The 23356-nt window shown below is 42.2% G+C and overlaps 1 protein-coding gene across 1 annotated transcript in view; it reads right to left on the bottom strand.

Moving 5' to 3' along the window:
- LOC140720593 (butyrophilin subfamily 1 member A1-like) overlaps nucleotides 1-19459 on the bottom strand; it is a 327454-nt gene extending 307995 nt beyond the window's left edge. Inside the window, exons 1-3 of the mRNA XM_073035429.1 lie at nucleotides 19194-19459; nucleotides 11715-11801; nucleotides 6417-6764 (exon numbers count right to left, since the gene is read on the bottom strand). Coding sequence (XP_072891530.1) covers nucleotides 6417-6764; nucleotides 11715-11772 — 406 coding nt within the window. The 5' untranslated portion in view covers nucleotides 11773-11801; nucleotides 19194-19459. The remainder of the gene's footprint in view (nucleotides 1-6416; nucleotides 6765-11714; nucleotides 11802-19193) is intronic.
- Between the last annotated feature and the right edge of the window lie 3897 nt (nucleotides 19460-23356).

The following is a 23356-nucleotide window of genomic DNA, read 5'->3' on the forward strand; positions in this document are numbered from 1 at the left end:
TTGCGCAAGAAAATCATGTATGGAGACAAGATGATGACTATTTTGTTTAATTTTAGAAAGGCCCTTTATATCATTCTTGGTTGACTAGTAAAGTTAGAGGAGTATCTATTTTTGTTAACTCTAAAATCCCTTTTGTGCATTTTAATACTATTACTGATTCGATTGGAAGATATTTAATTGTCACCTGTTTATTATGTGATCAAAGGGTAGCTTTGGTGTGTGTATACACAGCTAATTTGGACAGTCCTGAATTTTTTAAGAAGCTTTTCTCTGAGCTACCGAATCTGAATGAATATAAGCTGATTATGAGCGGTGACCTTAATTGCTGTGTGAATCCGGGGATCGACAGGCCATCAACCAATCCGTCGCTTCCCAATAAAGCAGCGGCTTATATTAATTTTTTTCTACTAGAATATGGCCTGGTAGATATCTGGAGATATAAACACACTAATGACAAATATTTTTCATTTTTTTCACACATTCATCATAAATATTCTAGAATTGATTACTTTTTTTTAGATACACGTTTGCTACATTCTGTTGTTGAGTGTGTGTATGACGTCATTGCGTCGTCAGATCACGCGCCTCTGAAATTAACCCTGAAACTCTCTGATAGTTTTTTGAAAATGTCACAGTGGAGATTGAACCCCATATTGTTACAGGACCCAGCCTTTGTTAGTTTTATTAAGGAGCAAATTTCCATATTTTTTGAATTTAATACAACTGAAGGAATGTCAAACTTGGTTGTATGGGATACGATGAAATCTTTCCTTAGGGGACAGATAATTTCATATTCAGCAGCTTTTAGAAAGAAAACTAAAGGGGAACTGTCAGTGCTTACTAATAAAATTAGAGAGATAGATAAAACGTATTCAGTAAAACCAACTGAAGATTTATATAAGGAAAGGGTTGAACTTCAAACACAATATGATTTGCTTCTGACCTTCCCTATTGAACAGCAAATTTTTTAAATTAAAAGTTTATTTCATATACATGGAGAGAAGTCAGGTAAACTTTTGGCTGGTCAGTTAAAAGCGGCCATGGCTAGAAAACAGATTTTGAAAATACGCAGACCAGACAGAACTGAAACATTAGATCCTTATGAAATTAATAAGACATTTATGGATTTTTACTCCAATCTTTATAAATCTGAATTCTCTGATAGTACTTTTATTATGAATAGATTTTTGCAAAAATTAAATATACCTAAAATTTCAACTCGAGCTATTAATACATTAGATGCACCTATTAAACAGGAGGAAATAGTTAAAGCTATATCCTCTATGCAATTAGGGAAAGCTCTGGGACCAGATGGGTATACAATGGAATTTTATAAGACTTTCAATGAAATGCTTATACCACATCTTTGTCAAACTTTTACTGATTCTATATCCTCTAGGAATCTTCCAAAAACTTTTTAATGAGGCATTAATTTCATTGATTCCTAACAAAGGAAAAGATTTATTGGAATGTGCATCCTATAGACCTATCTCATCACTGAATGTAGATTTTAAAATCCTCTCTAAGATTTTAGCCAATAGACTTGAGAATTTGCTGCCTACTGTTATCTCAAATGACCAAACTGGATTTATTAAAAATAGGTACTCACATTTTAATATTTGAAGACTGTTAAACATCATTTATTCCCCCTCAGTTAAAGAATCTGAATGTATTGTGTCTCTGGATGCAGAGAAAGCTTTTGACAGGGTGGAGTGGCCTTATCTGTCTCAGGTTTTGAAGAGGTTTAATTTTGGTGTGGGATTTACTTCCTGGATCAAATTGATTTATCAAGCCCCAGTGGCTGCGGTTATAACTAATAATTAAAAGTCTCCTTACTTTAGATTATATAGAGGAACCTGTCAGGGCTGTCCTCTCCGTCCTTTATTATTTAATTTGGTTTTAGAACCACTTGCTATTACTCTTAGGGATTCTAATTCTGTGCAGGGTATTAAGAGAGGGGATAAACTACATAAGGTTTCATTATATGTGGATGATTTATTAGTTTAAATTTCAGACGCTAGGAAATCTATTCCCTTTATGTTATCTATATTTACTGAATTTAGTATTTTCTCTGCTCCTATATCTTATGGTCTTATATAAAAGTGAATTATTTCCTATTAATAATTACTCTGATTATTATGATCAAATATTTTTTAATATTGCTAAAGTCTATTTTACTTAACTTGGGATTAAAATTACTAAAAATTTTAAAGACCTATATAAGTATAATTTTTCTCCTTTAATTGAATACACACAATAAATGCTCTCTAAATGGTCGTCTATGTCGATGTCATTAATTGGTCGAATAAATGCTATAAAAATTGTTATTTTACCGAAATTTTTATATAGATTTCAAGTGGTTCCATCTTTTGTTCCGAAAATGTTTTTTGATAGAATAGATTCCATGATCCTGTCATTCATTTGGAATAATAAAAGCTCCAGAGTGAATAAATCTTTATTGCAAAAATCAAAAAAAGATGGAGGACTGGTGTTACCAAACTTTAGATTTTATTATTGGGCAATTAATATTCATTATATCACCTTCTGGATTCACGGTATAGATAACCAGGACTGCCCTTCATGGTTACATTTGTAGGACAATTCAGTAAGGGGGTTTCCTTTAGCTTCTTTACTAGGAGCTCCTCTTCCTTTTTCGTTCTCCAGGATAGGTAGACAAGGTCTTGGTCCTATTGTTAAACATACTTAAAAAATTTGGTTTCAGTTTCTTAGGTCTTTTGAATTAAATAACTTCGTACTCTCTCGTAATATCCATTTTAATTTTTTCTTTAAACCATCAACTCTGGATAAGGTCTTTTTAATATGGAAAACCAAGGGAATAAAAACTTTTTTAGATTCGTTTTCAGAGGATTGTTTGTCTTTTTCACAGTTAGTGGATAAATATGATATACTGTATCTAGTGCACATTTTTTTAGATACTTGCAAGTTAGGAATTTTTAATCTGATTTTCTACCGAATTCTCCATTTGTTCAATTACCAAAATGATACATGGGGAAATCTGCAGATGCTGGAAATTCAAACAACACACACAAAATGCTGGTGGAACACAGCAGGCCAGGCAGCATCCTTATAGGAGATCCTTATAGATGCTGTCTGGCCTGCTGTGTTCCACCAGCATTTTGAAATATGATACATGCTATTTTTCAGCTCAAACTGCTTCAAAAACGATTGACAGCCATTATATATAAACCATTAATGAATGCTCGTACGATGCCTAATGATAAGGTTAAATGTGCTTGGGAAATGGAACTTCAGCACTCACTTTCAGATGATCAATGGAGTAAAATTTATTATCTCGTTAATAATTCATCTATTTGCGGACATCACTCCCTAATTCAGTTTAAGATAGTACACAGGGCGCATATGTCCAAAGATAAACTAGCGAATATATTTCTAACATAAGCCCCACCTGTGACAGATGCAACGCCGAGGTGGCTACTCTAACTCATATGCTTTGGTCCTGTGCAAAGTTAAACAATTTTTGGAGGGATGTTTTTAGAACATTATCAAAAGTTATAGGTGTGGACTTACAACCTAACTCACTTACAGCAATTTTTGGGATTATTCCAAAGGAAACAGAAAGTGTTCCCATTTCCTCTCAACATGTGACAGCCTTTTCAACCTTACTGGCTAGGACAGCTATCTTGTTATACTGGAAAGATTCTAATCCACCTACTGTTTTTTATTGACTCTCCTCCATTATGTCCTGCTTAAGTTTGGAGAAAATTAGAAGCCGGACGTTTGACACATCTTTTAATTTTGAACAAGTCTGGTGACCTTTTATTCAGTATTTTCATTTGATTTAAATTTTTTCCTCTCTTTTTAATTTTTTTAGGTAACCCCTTTTTTTGTTTTTTGTTTGTTTCGTTTTGTCCCTCGTCATTCATAAAGGTTCAGAACTGACTAGAAGTATGTTTTCTTTTTTCTCTTTTAATTTTATCCTCAAATGGACTGCCCAGTCTCTTTTTTCTTTGTTTTAAGTTAGGTTAGTGTATCAAAAATTTCTAATCTTTTTTTTCCTATGATCTGTCAGGAGGAGTTCTGGTTTCTATGACTTTGATAGTATATATCCCTTTTGTTGTTTGTACACTTTTTGCATTATGTGTTTCTTATAACTTCTCCTCTGATTTGTATCCTTTTTTTGTTTAAAATCTATAAAACAGATTGAAAATTTTAATAAAAAGTACCCCTGTGGCCGTCCACCACAACAACAGGTACTTTGGTTACTGTGCCAAGTGCTGACCTAGCAGAAGAGAAGGTGGGGGGGGGGGGCAGTAGAAGAGGCAACTTGTGGTGATAGGGGATACTTTACTGAGGAGAACGGAAAAGAGGTTCTGTGGATGAAAACAAGATTCCTGGATGGTATGTTGTGTCCCGGGTGACAAGCTCCGGGACATCTTGGATCGAGTCCTCAGCATTCCAAAGTGGGATGGTCAGCAGCCAGAGGTTGTGGTCCACGTAGTTACCGATAACATAGGCAGGAAGAGTGATGCTGTTCTGCAAAGTCAGTTCAGGAAGTTAGGTGCCAAGTTAAAGGGCAGGACTTCCTGGGTTCTGACTGCAGGATTGCTATGCATACCATACACTATTGAGAACAAAAATATGAAGGTTACACCCTTTAACTCATGGCTAAGGAGTTGGTGCAGGAGGGAGGGCACAAGATATTTGGATCATTACACTCTCTTCTAGGGAAGGTGGGACCTGCACAAAAGAGACGGACTGTACTGGAGATGGAGGAGGTCTACCATCCTCACAGGAAGGTTTGCTCATGCTTCACACGGTGGTGGGGGGAGGGTGTGTGGGGAACAGGGGAGGAGGGGCACAGAATGGTTTAAATTGGAGTTGTAGTGGATGTTGCCTACAATGACTTTAGTAAGGCGTTTGACAAGGTCCTACATGGGAGGTTTTTCAAGACAGTTCAGTAACTCAGCATTCAAGATGAGGTAGTAAATTGGATTAGACATTGGCTCTGTAGGGGAAGCCACAGCTTGGTAATAGAGGGTTGCCTCTTTGACTGGAGGCATGTGCCTAGTGGAGTGCCAGAGGGATCGGTGCTGGGTACATTGTTGTTTGTCATCTCTCTCAATGAGCTAGATGATAATGTGGTTCACTGGATCAGCAAATTTACAGATGACACCAAAACTGGGGGTGTAGTGGACAATGAGGAAGTCTATCATGGCTTGCAGTGGGATCTGGACCAGCTGAAAAATGAAATGAAATATGGCAGGTGGTATTTAATACAGGCAGGTGCAAAGTGTTGTTCTTCATAGGACCAACCAGGATAGGTCTCACACAGCGAGTGATAGGACACTGAAGATTGTGGTAGAACAATGGAATCTGGGAATACAGTTCCAGAATTTGTTGAAAGCAGTGTCATGGGTCAACAGGGTCACTAAGAAAATTTTTGGCACATTGGCCTTTATAAATCAAAATATTGACGACAGGAGATGTTGCCAGGTCTGTAGGATCTGAGTTACAAAGACAGATTGAATAGGTTAGGACGTTATGCCTTGGAACACAGAAGACTTGAGAGGAGATTTGACAGAGAGATTCAATATTATGAGGCATATAGACAGGGTAAATGCAAGCAGTCTTTTTCCATTGAGGTTGTGTGGGACTACAATCAGAGTTCATGGGTTAAGGGTGAAAGGTGAAAAGTTTAATGGTCTCATGAGGGGAAACTTCTTCACTCTGAGGTTCGTGAGAGTGTGGAACAAGCTGCCAACACAAGCAGAGCATGCAAGGTCAATTTCAATGTTTAAGAGAAGTTTGGTTAGGGACTGTACATGGTTGGCAGGGGTGTGGAGGGCCATGGTCCCAGTGCAAATCAATGGGGGTAGGCAATTTAAATGATCCAGCATGGACTACATGGGCCAAAGGGCCTGTTTCTGTGTTAGAATTTTCTATGACTCTGTGACTAAGGTTTGAGAAGAAACTGAAGAGTTGTGAACAAAGCCTGGTCCTTCATGCAAACCAGATTCTTCCACTGATTCTGTCTACACTTCCCACTGGCTTGGGAAAGCAGCCGATATAATCACAGACCCAACCCACCCTGGTAATTCTCTCTTTTCCCCTCTCCCATTGAGTAGGAGATACAAAGCCCCGAGAGAACGAACCACCAGACTCAAGGACAGTTTCTATGCCATGGTTATCAAACTCCTGAATAGACCTCTCACACACTACCATTTGATCACTTGTACCCCCAGTCTAACTCAATGCAGCCCTCACAGCTTATTGTGTAATTACTTGCACTGTAATTTCTCTGCAACAACAGCAGCATATTCCACATTGATTTCATTTTACTACCTCAATATATTGATGTTGAAATGATCTATCAGGATGGCATGCAAAACAAAAGCTTCCCACTATACCTTGGTACAAATGGCAATAATACTCACCGAGAACACGCAGTTCAACTGCAGATTGTTTGAAGTCAGTTCTGTCTTCAACTAAGCATATATATTGCCCTTCATCATCTCGCCTTACGTTCTTTATTCTGAGGGAAATGTTTCCATTGGTAATTTCATCTTTAAACAGTTCTGTCCTTCCTCTGTAATCCTGGTGTTGAGCGAGGGGGTCATCTTGTCCATATCTGTACACGTGGATGGGTGAGCTGAGACCTGATTTCAGCCACTGCACTGCCATGTTGCTGGTAGAGATTGGTGGGTACAGGTCACATTCCAGTACAACATCTTCACCTGCAATGGCTACAAAAGGCTCATTGGGTACAAGTAGGATAAAATCACCTGGAGAGAAATAATTGATAAGACAAGGAACCCATATTGAACATTGATGAGGAACGTGTTACCCAATATACAGTTCAAACTACAACACAACCAGGACTGTGAACTCAAATGAAAAAAAAATCTCAGCAAGTATTAGGATTTTGATTACATACCATGAAATAGAAATGGGTAAGTTGGTAGCTGGTTTTAACAGAAGTTTGTATATAAATTTACTATGGATTATAATAACAATATTAAAAAATATATTGGTTCTGCCCCTGCTTCTACCCCATCCCCTCGAACCATCAAAATAGTTTTGGCATCCCACAGAGCAGCGGGGTGGAAAATAACATCCCACAGCTACTCCACCGCAACCCACCCAACAGGCATGAAGAAAGGGGTGGTTTGGGTCTGAGGGTGGGTAATGGTGTGGGTGGAACTCAGCACGGAAATCTCTATGTGAAATCCAGCCAAGCCGAAGCTGGACAGAAAAGCCCAAATTACAATCAAGAAAATTGATGAGAAAAGTTTATTGCATTCCAAGTGCTCAAAGTCCAACTTTTGAGGGTTGAAGTAGCTTATATAGACATTGTCCAGTCGTCATTTTTTTTATATAAACTGCAAAAACTTGAGGCTCCATCACTACTCCCAATTAAACATCACTCCTGGGATCTTGAGGCTCCATCACTACTCCCAATCAAACATCACTCCTGGCATCTTGAGGCCCCATCACTACTCTCAATCAAACATCACTCCTGGGATCTTGAGGCTCCATCACTGCTCCCAATCAAACATCACTCCTGGGATCTTGAGGCTCCATCACTAATCCCAATCAAACATCACTCCTGGTATCTTGAGGCTCTATCACTACTCTCAATCAAACATCACTCCTGGGATCTTGAGGCTCCATCACTACTCACAATCAAACATCACTCCTGGGATCTTGAGGGTCTATCACTACTCTCAATCAAACATCACTCCTGGGATCTTGAGGTTCCATCACTACTCCCAATCAAACATCACTCCTGGGATCTTGAGGCCCCATCCTACTCCCAATCAAACATCACTCCTGGGAGCTTGAGGCTCCATCACTACTCTCAATTGAACATGATGACACAGAGGTTGGAGGTGTTGTGGATAGTGTGGAGGGCTGTCAGAGGTTACAGCGGGACATCCATAGGATGCAAAACTGGTCTGAGAAGTGGCAGATGGGGTTCAAGCCAGATACGTTGGAGGTGGTTCATTTTGGTAGGTCAAATATGATAGCAGAATATAGTATTAATGTTAAGACTCTTGGCAGTTTGGAGGATCAGAGAGATCGGGGTCCGAATCCATTGAACACTCAAAGCAGCTGCACAGGTTGTCTCCGTGTTAGGAAGGCATACGGTGTATTGACCTTCATCAATCGTTTGCAGGTTTCTCAGCCAGGGTTCCACGAGAGATCATGATTATGATGTTAAAAAAATATCGTTTTTGAACTTCGCGCAATGCGTGATGCTAGCGCTCAGAGTGGTGGACAGTGACCGAGCAGCCCCATTGGCAACCTTAGCCCAGTATGGCAGTGCGCAGTAGGACAGTGTTTATTTGGTTGAGTCCATTCTGTTTCTGACCTGAGATCTGGAGGCCGTTGATAATTGGTGAGAGCACGGAGAAGTGGACGGTACGCGTGACCTCACCCGACTTCCCCTTACACACCACCAACTGACTTTTGGGAGTGAACAAACTACAGGCGAAGTAGAAAATTTGGAGGGAAATTTTCACTCTGAAGTCTGTCCAGTGTGGTGATTTCTGAAGAGGAGGTGTGAGATGGAAGAGGATACTTGGCCTAGGCCTATGGTCATTTCTGATAAGGTTAATGAAGCAGAATTACAATCTTCTGAGTCATTTCACTGCGGTAATGCAACAGTGGACAGTCTGTTTTTACAATGAGAACTGCTCATCAATGGGTTTTACATGGACTGGTGATCCACGTTGTCCGATTCCATTGAGCCCAGTCTGTAGCAAACAACTTACAAATGCAGCAATGGCTCCAGCAACATTGAAAAGACACTTAACTACAGATCACAGCCATTTGACACATAATTGTGCTGATTATTTTAAACAGCTATTGGAATCTCTAAAAAAAGATTAAAGCTTTGAAAATAAAGTCACTGTCATTTAAAGCATTCAGGAAGCATGTTATTAAGTAGTTTTAAGACCAGTTCACTGGAGAATGTTTAAAGGACTGTGAGAAACCCTGGACAAAGAGCACACCGATCTCCTGCTACATACAGAAATCTGGTGGCTGAGCAGAGAAAGAGTTTTCAACAGGGTGTCTGAGTGAACGGTGAATTGCAGGTGTACTTTCTAGAAAATAGTAGGCCAGATTTTGCTGAGTGCTTTGAAGATGAAGAATGGCTTCAGAAACTAGCTACTTAACAGACATTTTTTCATCATATGAACCAGTTGAACAAGGCTCTGCAATGTCCTGGAGAAAATGTTTTGACTTCATGACAAGTTTCTTGGAGTTAAAAGGAAACTGAATCCTTTGAAAAATCACATTGCGGAAAAAAAAATCTTGATATGTTTCCACTGCTGTTTGGGCTTGAGAGTGAGAATGGATATCAGAAAGTCTTGACTCTTATTGAAAACCACCTGGAAGAACTGCAGAACTAAATTGAACAGTCATTTCTCTCCATTTCAACACAAGAGTATGACTGGTTGAGGGAATCTTTCTCTGAATCTTCTGCTCAGCCTGAGAACCTGACTTTGAGGGAAGAGGATGAACTTTGTGAGCTGCACTCTGATCATGCACTCAAGATTAGATTTACTGACCTGACCCTGGACAAGTTCTGGATTTCTGAAGAAGAGTATCTTCCCATTCATCGGAAAGCAATGAACATTTTGCTGCAGTTTTCAACCTCTTACACGTGTGAGCAAGCTTTTCCTTGCTGAACAAGCAACAAGAGCAAGGATAAAAATCATCTCATTTCAGTTGAAGGTGAAATCCATGTGTGCTATCTTAGCTTTGACCCAGAGTTGAAAAAAAAATTGTTTGCCTTATGAGTTTTTAAAAGTTATGGAAGGGAAAGAAAGATTAATTCCAAGAAAGGTAAACTAAGCTTAACTGTCTGTTTTCTTTTCAAGAAAGGTCAGTTAAAAATACATTCTCTATTCAAAAGAGCATTGACAATATTGCTCTAAATATCTACATGACAATTTTCCTCTGTGTCTGATTGCTTGGAGATATATACCAGAATTAGGCAGATGCATGTTCCTGATGACAAGTTACCAACACACTCTGGAATTTAGCAGAGATGGTTCCTCACACCACAGCGTATCCCCACAGTCCAACGGCCTATGTGAGTGGTTTCACCGCTCCTGAAAGGCTGCTCTGAGGGCTCCCTGACCTATGGGTGTTGGCATGATCATCTCCCGTGGGTCCTCCTGGGGCTCAGAACAGCTCCAAGAGGACCTGCAGTCATCCATGGCTGTTGGTATAAGGGCAGCCATTCCGAGTGCCAGGTGATTACACTCCTGACACCACGACTGCCTTGTCGACCATTCAAAGCGTTCCACCCTCCTCAGTAAATTCAAATCCTTTCCACCTATTCCTACCTCCCATCATGGTGAACAGCTCTCTTGGATTCCTGTTGACCTACATTCTGCCTCATTTGAATTTGTCCGCCATGATGCACAATAACATCCCCTTAGGCCCCTAATGATAGCCCGCTCCACGTTTTGGAATGGGGAGAAAAGACCGTTATCACAGATAAGAGGGGTAACTCTGAACATATTTTGGTAGATCGCCTTAAACCGACCCACCAGGATTTGGAGGATTCTGCTACCATGCACCTGCTGTCACAACATGACCATGAGTGTGTCAACACTCCTCTGGAGGAGCCGAGGCACCTGCTGTTCCTCCTCCCATGGAACACAAAACCTGAGCTGTATGGCTCGTCCAAACTCCGGACAGGTTCACAATGATGGTTTTAGTGAACTATGGGGAGGGGGTGTTGTAGGGTAATGTAATTAGTGGAAATATACATAATTAACAACCACCAACATTGAGTTGCATCTTCACTTTGAAAGGCTGGTCTGACTTAATTCCTGACTTGTTATTCACGGCCTGTTTAACATTCCATTACAGATATCATATCATTTATACGCCATGAATTTGGCACAGAGCCTAATGATGACCCGGCCTCACAAGTATTGCTGGATGCAAACCAAACTTTGCTTCCTCAATTTACAAGATTGGTACATCAATTATTCTTGAGGATGTGCTGATGTTTTGTTTCTTTGAACTGCCCCGTTACTTCTGGTGACGGCCTCCCAGTGTTTCTGGGGAGGGTGTTCTGCCATTCAGACACTGCTGGGGAAGGGATTCCTATAAAGGGTGTGTCTGATCCACCAAACGCAATGCTGGTAAAAAGGGAAAGGCCCAGCAAGGAATCGTAGGAATCTAGGACCACTGGAGGCCTGATGAAGGGTCTCAGCATGGAACAGTGACTTCTAATTCTTCTCCACAGATGCTGCCTGACCTGACAGAATTCCTCCAACATTTACTGAGTTACTCTGGATTTCCAGCATCCACAGAATTGTGTGTCTGCGTGTCTGTGTTGTGTGTGCGCGTGTTTGTCGGCGCATGTATGTGTTTAGAAGTTTATTGGGAGTTGTAACAGAAATGATTAGATACACACCAAAAACTAAACTCAATGCTCATACATTCCATCTATCTCACAAATTAATTCATATGAATATTAGCAATTTATATTTTGTAACCAAATAAGAGGCACTTGAAAACTTTTTTGTAATTATAGACATCAATAATCTCACTTTCAAGGAGAGGAATGGGACATTCATTTATTGCAATTAAGTAGTGTGGACAATTTCATAAGGTAATAAATATACAAAGCTTCATCTTCTGATTCCATGTGTCTACTCTGTGAGATAAAGAAGCATAATCAAACAAGATTTTGTGATAATTACCCTGGAGTGAGATGAGAATCCCGTTCAGTAACAGCAGAGTGTAGTGAATCACTCTCATCTCAGCAGAAGAGTCGAGAGGCTGACAAGCTGGGAGAGGGGGAGGGGTTGTGGGGTTATGGGGTAAGTGAGGGGGGGAGAGAGAGAGAGAGAGATGTTAGTCCTGTCATTTGGGGGAAGCTGTGAGCATCCCCTCCCCCACTGTCCTCAGCACCAATGTTCACCAACCCCACTCCCAATAACCTGTGAAAAATGCCCTTGACCTCTCCACAAAAGGTGGGAACAAGTTACTGGGCAAAGGGGCACCAGGTTCAGCACGGAACACCCCACTTCACTTTAGAAATGTAGAAAACATTTCTAACCAACAAACTTGATTTAAAATAGTCAAATTATTGTCAAGGTTTCAATAATTAGATTTGTAAAATGTATTTACATAATTCAGAACACTATAATGTTCAATAATATAAAGGAACAATCATCACAGTATCATATTAGTAAAAATATTGTTCCTGTACATGTTTAAACCAGTTGTTCGTGAAGATTCAACAACACTCTGACCAGCGCTGGGCAAGCCAATGGGAATTGTAGCTGGGAAATGTTGCTGAGGAGCTGTCAGGAAGCATGGGATTCCTGTTCCCTCATGTGTGGAGAGTTTATTCATCATATGTGCCACAAAAGCACTGGATCCTTTTAACTAGCATATTTTATTGACTTTGATAGATTTAGAAAATGGAACAGGATGGAAACATGCCAGCTGGGCCACAAAGTTTGTGTTAACACCAAACACCCACTGACATTAATCCTTCCCTCATTCATTTTATTCTCCCCACATTCACATCAACTCCCCAAATGTTCCTCTGGTCATTACAGTATTTACAGCAACCAATTAGCCTACCAATCTGAGAGTTTATGGGATCTGTGAGGAAACTAAGCATGCAGGGCAATCCTGCACAGTCACAGAGAAAGTGTGTAAACTCCACAAACAAGACCTGAGGTCAGGATTACAACTTGGTCATTTAAACTCTGAACCAATAATACTATATGAGCCACAAAGTTTGTCATGACCAACATATGCAGCAACATTTCTCACAAAGGGCCAGCAAGTGATCGATCAACTGAAAAACCAGGCTGCAAACAGTGGCAGAGTACAATCAAGACTTTCACTGTCAAAAATTGCACTTAATGTATTTTGTGTTATTTCTTGCTTTCTATAAAACATAGACAAGGAGAAATTCCCCCACAGTTTAAACAAATGGACAAGTATTGATTAACTCCAGAAGAGTTAAGTGCACTCTAGGCTTTTAATACATGGCAGAGAATAAAGGGTAAAATTGTGGAAACAAAAGAGAACGTTGACAAAATTGTTCATTTCAACAACTTGCTGTTATTCAGAAGTGGAATATTATATACAAGTAAATATATTGTGGTGTATACCAAATTTCTGAAGAATTCAGCAGGCCAGGCAACATTTGCAAAGAAAAAGAGTCAATGTTTGGTCCAAGGACCTTTCACCAAAATGGGAAAAATAAGATGACAAGTTTGCTTTAAGTTGCAAAGTTCTGTACAATGGAGAGAAGGTATAATGACTGTGATAGGGTGCAGACCAGGGTTGTTATCAGAACTATTACTAAAAAAACAGTTAATACTGTCAAAAGGGAGAGAAACACCAGCATTAAATTCCTGATGGCTGATATGAATGAGGAGTATCTGTATGATAATGATAAGGGGCTGTGCCTAGATTCACAGAGCAGCATCACTGAAGTAATCCAGTAGTCCGAAAACACAGACGCCAGTGGGGCTGGGTATTAAACTGGATTCACATTAAACTCAGAAAGGATATTCAGCTTAAAAAGGGAGGAAGGTGTTTGACCCCCACCAAATGGAGTAGCCCCCCCACACACACACCCAAATTTAAAGGATTTCAATGTGAAGATCCATGTGGAAGTACAAGCCACTCACACCTTCCACAAGACCCAAACTCTTCTCCAGATCTCAAAAGAAGCAGTTGTGCATGAACTGGGCTGTCTGAAGAGACATGGTATTCTGTCCCATTTGAGCAGTGATTGGGCCGCTCCGATTTCCCGTCATTCCAATGCAGGGTGAAACAGTGATGCTGTGGGATGAAATTGCTACATGAATGTTCATACACATAACTCAATTTTAATGCAACTTTGACAGGCGATTGAATTCAGTAAGATGAATTCATCCATCACTGAACAGCAGATGGGCCTGAATCCAGTGACTGACATGTCCCACAATTAACACACACAAAGGGCGTGTGGAGGTTAAACAGCACCAGAGTTTATGCACTGTACCACAGATGAGATTTTGGATCAGCTGATTATGTTCTTTGCTTCATCTGTGAAATCCTGGTTTCAGTATGGAGCTACCAGGAGTAGTGACGGTCAGACTGTAGTCTTAATGGAATCAGTGTCAGCATGCAAAATGCCAATTTCCACAAATATTAAAGCATTACATGGCCTGTCAAACTGATGCTCAAGTTCAAGGCCTCAGAGCAAAGTCGATGCAATTATCAAAGTCCCACCTTCAGCTGATGCAGCCGAACTCAGGTCAGTCTTGAGTTTGTTGAATTATTAGATGTCAACCTTCATGCAACCATTTCAGGAGTCAACGTGACCAGAGGCCAGATAGATTTAGTCCGCTGCATTGCAGAAAAGCATTAACTTTTACAGGTGACTGGCACACTACAGTTCAGAGACGTGTTGCTAAGGCCATCAGCAAACAAATTTTCCAAAGAAACAATATGGAATCATGTCCTTTCAAAAAGCTTAGATTTAATTTCAATAGGGAAGAGCAATATCCTGAGCTGTGACCTTTTGATAAGAAGGATCAGCAATTTACAGATCAGGACTGTATCCAGTGAGGTTCTCCATTTGGACTCTCTGAGGTTGAGGAAACGGTTACTGAGTATCACCCTCATATTTCAGACCAACTTTTGGCCATGACGAGATCACAATGGAGAATTTGAGAGTCAGTGTTTTGTCAAGCTGCTGAAAATCCCCCTCTCCAAGCCCCCCCCCCCATGTGTGGAACTGCCTGCGGACAAACGACGTCTGCCGGGGGCAATTTGTGTTCACTCAGAATGTCTGGAACAGCTTCCCACAGACTGACTGTGACTAACAGGACTGAGAGTCCTGGGAGACAATTGCTTGCAACTTTTAGATTATAAAGAGTAATGGAGCTGCTTCTTCACTTCAATCAATGACACTGGCTCCATCCTGACCTGTCTGGGACTGTCTGTTGGGAGTTGCACAGTCTGAGACTGATGGGTTTCCCCTGGGAGCTCCAGTGTCCTCCCACATCCCAGAGTTGGGTTGGTTGATTGGTTAATTGGCTGCTGTGAATTCCCCTACTTCATTTGGCACTCAAGAGTAATAAGTTTCCGGGGAAATAACAGGGAAATTGAACAAAAGTCACTGTTGTTGGATTCCACACAGACTCCCTGGCCCAAATGGCCTCCCCTCGTAACAAATAAAATATGAGGTTCAGAAAATTCAAATCACACTTTAGTCAGTAAAACAGGACATTAAGACAATCATCGCAAACAGTCTGTCAGTGTACATGCTCCATGCCGTCCTCCTCTTCTCAGCACACAATATCCAGTTCATCTCTAACCATCAATCTCCTGTATGAGATTCTAAAGACTTCCAACAAAACCCCTGTCCCAACCTCCGACTGAATCAATAAGCGATGGAAATATGAAATGTGTAACAAGACAGCCCTGGAAACGCACAAATAACAAGAGTGAAAGTGGAGGGAGGAGTGGGATCTCTCCAATGAACTGTGCAGTTTGCCCCGACACCCAGTCCCGGGAAGCCCCCACAGCCCTGCCAATGAGTTTCAGCGCGGGGAACAGAATGTTTCCTTCCTTCCTCCTTCCAGCCAGTTAGTGCCTGTCACAGTCTGAAATCTGTCACAGAAGAGGCTGAAGAGCAAGGCTTCAGAAATTAGGACCACAAAGAGGTGGTCGCTGGAGACAGAGGAACGGCTACAGGATCGCTTCGAGTCAGCAGACTGGGCCCTGTTCAAGGACTCATTTGTGGATATGAATGAATACACCATGGTTGTCATGGAGTTTGTAAAAAGCAGCTGTGTCCCCACAAAATTGTTCAGATAACTCATGTTCTTGATATTTATTGCTCATTTATTATAAGACCATAAGATATAGGAGCAGAATTAGGCCATTTGGCCCATCAAGTCTGCTCCACTATTCAATCACGGCTGATCCTCTTTTTTCCTTCCTCAACCCCATTCCTCGACCTTCTCCCCGTAACCTTTGATCCCATGGCCAATCAACAACCTGTCAATCTCTGGCTTAAATACACCCCACGACCTGGCCTCCACGACGATATGTGGTAACAAATTCCACAGATGCATCACCCTCTGGCAGAAGAAAATTCTCCACGTCTCTGTTTTACATCGGCGCTCCTCTATACCGAGGCTGTCCCCGCTTGTCCTGGACTCCCCCACCATGGGAAACGTCCTTTCCACATCCACGCTGTCTTGGTCTTTCAACATTCGAAAGGTTTCAATGAGATTCCCCACCCTCCATCCTTCTTAATTCCAGCAAGTACAGACCAAGAGCTGTCAAACATTCCTCGTATGATATTTCTTTCTTTTTGTATTTACAGAGATCGTTGTATTTTGCACACTGGTTTAATGCCCAGTCGGTGTGTTCAACCAGTTAGAGTTATTATTCTATGGTTTTGTTGAACATGGACACTCGAAAATGAATCAGTGTTGTATATGGTGAAATATGTACTTCAATAATAAATTTACTTTGAACTTTGAAAGTCACTGCTGTAAATAAACAAACCCCAGGATCCATCCAGTTTTCAAAGGGAGATTGCAAAGGGAGTGGAAAGGGCATCTAATAAGGGTAATGTCACAGTTGTAATGCGGCACTTCAATATGCAGGCCATTGTGAAAATCAGGTTGGTATTGCCTCTCAAGAAAGGGAATTTGTTGAATGCCTACAAGACAACTTTTTAGAGCAGCTTGTGCTTAAGCCTACAACAGGAAAGGCATTGGGTGTTATTTAATAATCCAGATTTTATTATGGAGCTTAAGGTAAAGGAATACTTTGGAGGCAGTGATCATAATATGATTGAATTCATACTGCAATTTGAGAGGGAGAAGCATGTCAGATGTATCAGTATCACAATGGAATAAAGGGAATTACAGAGGCATGAGAGAGGAGCGTACCCAGGTGGATTGGAGGAGGATACTGGCGGGGATGATGACAGAGCAGAGATGCCTGAAATTTCTGCGAATAGTGCACAAGGCACAGGATAGATATGTCCCTCAGAAGAAACAGCTCTGAAATGGCAGGGGTAGTCAACTGTGGCTGATAAGGGAAGTTAAGGATGGCATAAAAGCCAAGGAAAGGGCAAAAGTGAGTGGGAAATTGTATGACTGGGAAGTTTTCAAAATCTAACAAAAGGCAATTTAAAAAGTCATAAGGGAAAAGATGAAACATGAGGGCAAACTAACCAATGACATAAAGCAAGATACTAAAAATATTTCTTCAGTTATATGAAGAGTAAAAGGAAGGTGAGAGTTGATACTAGACCACTGGAAAATGATGTTGATGAGGTAGTAATGAGGGACAAAGAAATGGCAGATGAACTTAATGAGTTCCTTGCATCAATCTTCACTGTGCCAGATGTCCACAAGTGTGAGGGAGCAATAGTGAGTGTCATTAGTGTTAGAAAGGGAAAAGTGCTAGCAAACTCAAAGATTTTAATGCGGATAAGTCACCTGGACCAGATGGACAATATCCCAGAATCCTGAGAGAGGTCGCTGAAGAGATACCAGACATGATCTTTCAAGAATCACTTGATTCTGGCATGGTTGCAGAGGACTGGAGAATTGCAAATGTCACTCCACTCTTTCAGAAGGGAGGAAGGCAAAAGCAAGGAAATGATAGGCCAGTTAGCCTGACCTCAGAGGGTGGGAAAGGGTTGGAGTTTATTATTAAGAATGAAGTTTCAGGGTACCTGGAGACTATTGATAAAATAAGTCAAAGTCAGCATGGTTTCTGTAAAGGGAAATCTTTGCTGACAATCTGTTAGAGTTCTTTGAGGAAGTAACAAGCAGGGTGGACAAATGAGTGGCCGTGGATGTCACTTACAGGAATTTTCAGAAAACATTTGATAAGGTGCCACATATGAGGCTGCTTAGCAAGATAAAATCCCATGACATTGCCGGAAAGATACTGACATAGATAGAGGAATGGTTGACAGTCAGGAGGGAGCAAACGGGAATAAAGGGGACCTTTTCTGGTTGGCTGCCAGTGACCAGTGGTGTTCCTCAGGGATCAGTATTGGGACTGCCACTTTTCACATTGTTTATCAGTGATTTAGATAATGGAATTGATGGCTTTGTGGCAAAGTTTGCAGATGATACAAAAATAGGTGAAGGGGTAGGTAGTGCTGAGGAAGCAATGCGATTGCAGAAGGTCTTGACAAATTGAAAGAATGGGCAAAAAAGTGGCAGATGGAATAGTGTTGGGAAATGTATGATAATGCATTTTGGTAAAAGGAACAAAGGTGCAGAATGGGGAGTAAATTCAAACATCAGAGGGGCAAAGGCCTTAGGAGTCCTCATGCAAAAGTCCCCGAAAACAATGCTGTTTTTCATTTCAAGGGGAATACAATATAAAACAAGGAGATAATGCTGAGATAATACCACACTAGTCAGGCTGCACTGACAGTATTGTCAACAGTTTTGGGCCCCATATCTCAGAATGGGTTGTCATTGGAGAGAGTCCAGAGGTGGTTCACGGGGATGATTCCAGGACTGAAGGGGTTAACATACAAGGAGCGTTTGGCAGCTTTGAGCCTGGACTCACTGGAATTTAGAAGAATGCGGGGAGAGGAGAGGGGATCTCATTGAAAACTACCGAATGTGGAAATGACCAGATCAGGTGGATGTGGAGAGGATGTTCACTGTGATGGGCGTGTCCAGAACGAGAGGACACAGCCTCAAAATTGAGGGGCGACTTTTCAGAACGGAGACATGGAGGATTTTTTTGTAGCCAGAGAGTCGTGAATCTCTGGAATGCTCTGTCACAAACTGCCGTGGAGGCCCAGTCCGTGGGTATATTAAAGGCGGAAGTTGATAGTTTCCTGATTGGTCAGGGTATCAAAGGGTACGGCGAGAAGGCAGAGTGTGGGGTTCAGTGGGATCCGGGATCACCCATGATGGATTCTGCTCCTTTCTGTTAGGGTCTTAAGGGCTTCCGCCTCCCTGACCGGCCGAGCTCTCGCTCTCCCCATTCTCCGGAGCAGACAGGTTCGCCGCTCCGGCTCCGGTAACGAGGCGGAGCCAATCTCGGGGTCGTGGGCCGGCCGGTAGCGGCGGGTCTCCCTCTCACTGACTGCGCTCGGAAAGAGGAAAGTGACCCACTTTGTCCAGGTGGCTCCCGTGCGGTGACCCCTGATCCTGAGCCCCACTCACCGGATTAGCTTCATCAGGCGGATCCCCCTCCCCACTCCTGGTGGGGAAGTTTGTAACGAGCGCTCAGCAGTAACGTGGAGTAAGCGACATCAGAGCAGAACTTTCTCGGTGAGGAGCACCACAAAGTCGGCGTCACGGCAGCTGCCAGAGGAAAAATTAAAACTATTGTACTTTTCCGCAAAATGGATGCAGTTAGATGGGCGGGACGGAAAGAGTGAAACTGTGTAGGGGATTGGAGAGGACAATACCAGCCCGACAACTCCCTCTGGTGCTCCTTCCCCTTTTCTTTCTTCTCTGACCTTCTGCCCTCTCCATTAGATTCCCCTTTCTCTAGCTCTGTACTTCTTTCACCAATCAAATTCCCAGTTCCTTCATCGCTCCCCCTCCCAATTTCATCTATCACCGTGTGTTTGTCTTTCCCCTCCCCCCACCTTTTTAACCCACTTTCCATTTTCTGTCGGGATCGCTCCCTGTGCAACTTCCTTGTGCAATTGTCCCTCCCCACTGATCTCCCTCCTGGCACTTACCCTTGCAAACGGAACAAGTGCTACACCTGCCCTACAACTCCTCCCTCACTACTATTCAGGGCCCCAAACAGTCCTTCTAGGTGAGGTGACACTTTGTTGGGGTTATATACTGTGTCCTGTGCTCCAGGTGTGGCCTCCCGTAAATCAGTGAGACCCAACACCAAGCACCTATGTTCCATCAGCCAGAAAAAGCGGGATCTCCCAGTGGCCACCCATTTTAATTCCACTTCCCATTCCCATTCTGATATGTCTATCCGTGAGCTCCTCCACTATTGTGATGAGGCCACACTTTGTTGGAGGAATTACACTTTATATTCTGTTTGGGTAGCCTCCAACCTGATGGCATGAACATCATTTCTCAAACTTCTGATAATAATCCCTTCCCTTTCACCATTTCCCATCCCCTTTTCCCTCTCTCACCTTTTCTCTTTACCCACCCATTGCCTCCCTCTGGTGCTCCTCTCCCCCTCCCCCCTTTTATTTCTTCCATGGCCCTCTGTCTCCTTCACCAATCAACTTCCCAGCTCTTTACTTCATCCCTCCCGATTCAGGTTTCACCTCTCACCTTGCATATTTCCCTCCCCCTCCCCCCACCACATAAAGCTACTCCTCGGGTTTTTTTCCCAGTCCTACCGAAGGGTTTAGGCCCAGAACGTCGACTGTACGCTTTCCGTAGATGCTGTCTGGCCTGCTGAATTCCTCCAGGATTTTGTGTGTGTTTATTGCCTGTGAGGACTCGCCTGTTTTATTGTTGAAAGTCAAAGTCCGATAAAATTCAAGTTCAGAGGCGGAGTCTGTGTCACGGAGCTTGTCAGCGAGGCTGGAAAACAAAAGTTTCTTTGAAATGGCTCCTCACACGTTTAAACAAGTTTGCCAATTATACCACGGTGAATCACAGCCGGTGATGAGTCAGTGTACAGGAGTGACACAGGGAACCTGGCTGAATGGTGCTGAAACAAAGTCAATATATGTCACCATATGCACACCTGAGTTCCATTTTCCTGCAGACACACTCAATAAATCCACCATTGGCACATTAGCACAGTGGTTAGCACGATGCTTTACAGTACAGGCAACCTGGATACAAGGATTTTATATGTTCTCCCCATGACCGAGTGGGTTTCCTCTGGGTGCTCTGGTTTCCACCCACAGTCCACGACAGACCAGTTGGGAGGTTAATTGGACATTGTAAACTGTGCCATGATTTGGCTAGGATTACATTGGGCAGTGTGCTGCTGGGGAGTGTGGTTCGAAGGGCCAGAAGGGCCTATTCTGCACTGTATCTCAATAAATATTTAAATAAATAAATATCCATAGAGAATCAATGAGAGACTGCACCCACTTTGGCATTCAACCAGTGTGCAAACTGTGCAAATAATAATAAATAAGTGACAAATAGTGAGAACATGAGATGAGGAGTCCTTGAAGGTGATCCATAGGTCGTGGGGAACATTTCAAAGATGGGGCAAATGACGTTATCCACTTTGGTTCAAGAGCCTGATGGTTGAGAGGTAATAATTGATCCTCAACCTGGTGGTGTGAGTCCTGAGGCTCCTGTACCTTATCCCTTATGGAAGCAGCAGGAATAGAGCAGGACCTGGGTGGAGGGGTCCCTGACGATGGAAGCAGCTTTCCTGTGACAGTGGTTCATGTAGATATGCTCACTGGTGGGGAGGACTTACCTGTGATTGACTGGACTGTATCCAGTGCGTTTTGTAGGATTTTCTGTTTAAGGGTATTTATGTTTCCATACTAGGCTCTGATGCAGCCAGTCAATATACTCTCCTCTAACACAAAAGAAATTTGTCAAAGTTGTAGATGTCATAGAAATCGTCATAAACTCCTTTGGAATTAGAGGCACTGCTGTGCTTTCTTCATAATTGAACTTGCATAGTGGGCCAAGGACAGATCCTCAAAAATATTAATACAGAGGAATTTGCTGACCCTCTCCACCTCTGATCCTCTGATGAGGACTGGCTCTTGGACCTCTGGTTTACTCCTAAAGTCAGGAATCAGCTCTTTGGTCTTGCTGACATTGTGTGAGAGGTTGTTGTTCTGGTGCCACTCAGCCAGATTGTCAGTCTCCCTCTTATATGTTGATTCATTATCTGATTCGACCTATGACAGTGATGTCATCAGCAAACTTGAATGTGGCATTGGAGCTGTGCTTAGCCACACATTGTAAAGCGAGTAGACTAAAGGGCTAAGCACTCAGTATTGTGGTGCAACTGGGCTGATGGAAATCCCGAAGGAGATGTTGTTCCTAATCTGGACTGACTGGTCTGTAATTGAGGAAGTTGAGGCTCCAGCTGCAGAAGGAGGAACTGAGAGCAATGTCTGAAGCTCACTGAGGGGAAATTGGTTTTAAATGCTGAGCTGCAGTCAATAAAGAGAATCTTGATGTATGCATCTTTAGAAGGATGAAAGGGGATCTCATTTTTGCTGTCCAGATGTTCCAGGGTTAATGAGATGAAATTTGCTTTTGCTCCAGTAGGCAAACTTTTTTCCCCTCCTCAACCCCATTCCCAGCCTTCTCCCCGTAACCTTTGATTGCATGTCCAATGAAGAACCTATCAATCTCTGCCTTAAATACACCCAACGACCTGGCCTCCACAGCTGCATGTGTTAACAAATTCCACAAGTTCACCACCCTCTGGCAAAAGAAATTTCTTCGCATCTCCATTTTAAATGGACTCCCCTCTCTCCTGAGTCTGTGCCCTCTTGTCCTGGACTCCCCCACCTGGGGAAATATCCTTTCCACATCTACTCTGTCTCATCCTTCCAACCTTTGAAAGGCTCCGATGAGATTCCCCTTCAACCTTCTAAATTCCAGTGAGTACAGACCCAGGACCATCAAACATTCCTCATACGATAACTCTTGTGCATCTCCTCTGGATCCTCTTCAATGCAAGCACTATCGCTTGTAGATGAGGATCCCAAAACTGTTCACAATACTCAAGCTGAGGTCTCACCAGTGCCTCAACATCACATCCTTGCCCTTGTATTCTGGACTTCTTGAATGCTAACGTTGCATTTGCCTTCCTCACCACCAACTCAACCTGCAAGCTAACCTTTAGGGTGTTCTATACAAGGACTCCAAAATCCCTTTGCATTTCAGATTTTTGGAATTTCTCCCTATTTAGAAAATAGACCGCACATTTATTTCTACTACCGAAGTGCATGACCAAGCATCTTCCAACATGGTATTTCATTTGCCCCTTTCTTGGCCATACTCCTAATCTGTATGTCCTTCTGCAGACTACCTGTTTCCTCAACACCCCTCTACCAAGCATCCTGACATCTGCAGACATGGCAACAGAGCCATCTATTCCATCATCTAAAGCATTGATATACAGCATAAAAGAAGTGGTCCCCACACTGACCCATGCAGAACACTACTAGTCACTAGCAGCCAACCAGAAAAGGATCTTTTTGTTCCCATTCACTGCTTCTTACCAATCAGCCAATGCTCTGACCATGTTAGTAACTTTTCAGTAATACCATGAGCTCCCAACTTGGTAAGCAGCCTCATGTGTGGCACCTTGTTAAAGACCTTCTGAAAGTCCAAATATACAACACCCCTTTTATCTAAAACACTTGTAATCTCCTCAAAGAATTCCAACAGGTTCACCAGGG

This window comes from Hemitrygon akajei, chromosome 2, assembly GCF_048418815.1.
Source record: "Hemitrygon akajei chromosome 2, sHemAka1.3, whole genome shotgun sequence".
Lineage (NCBI taxonomy): Eukaryota > Metazoa > Chordata > Chondrichthyes > Myliobatiformes > Dasyatidae > Hemitrygon > Hemitrygon akajei.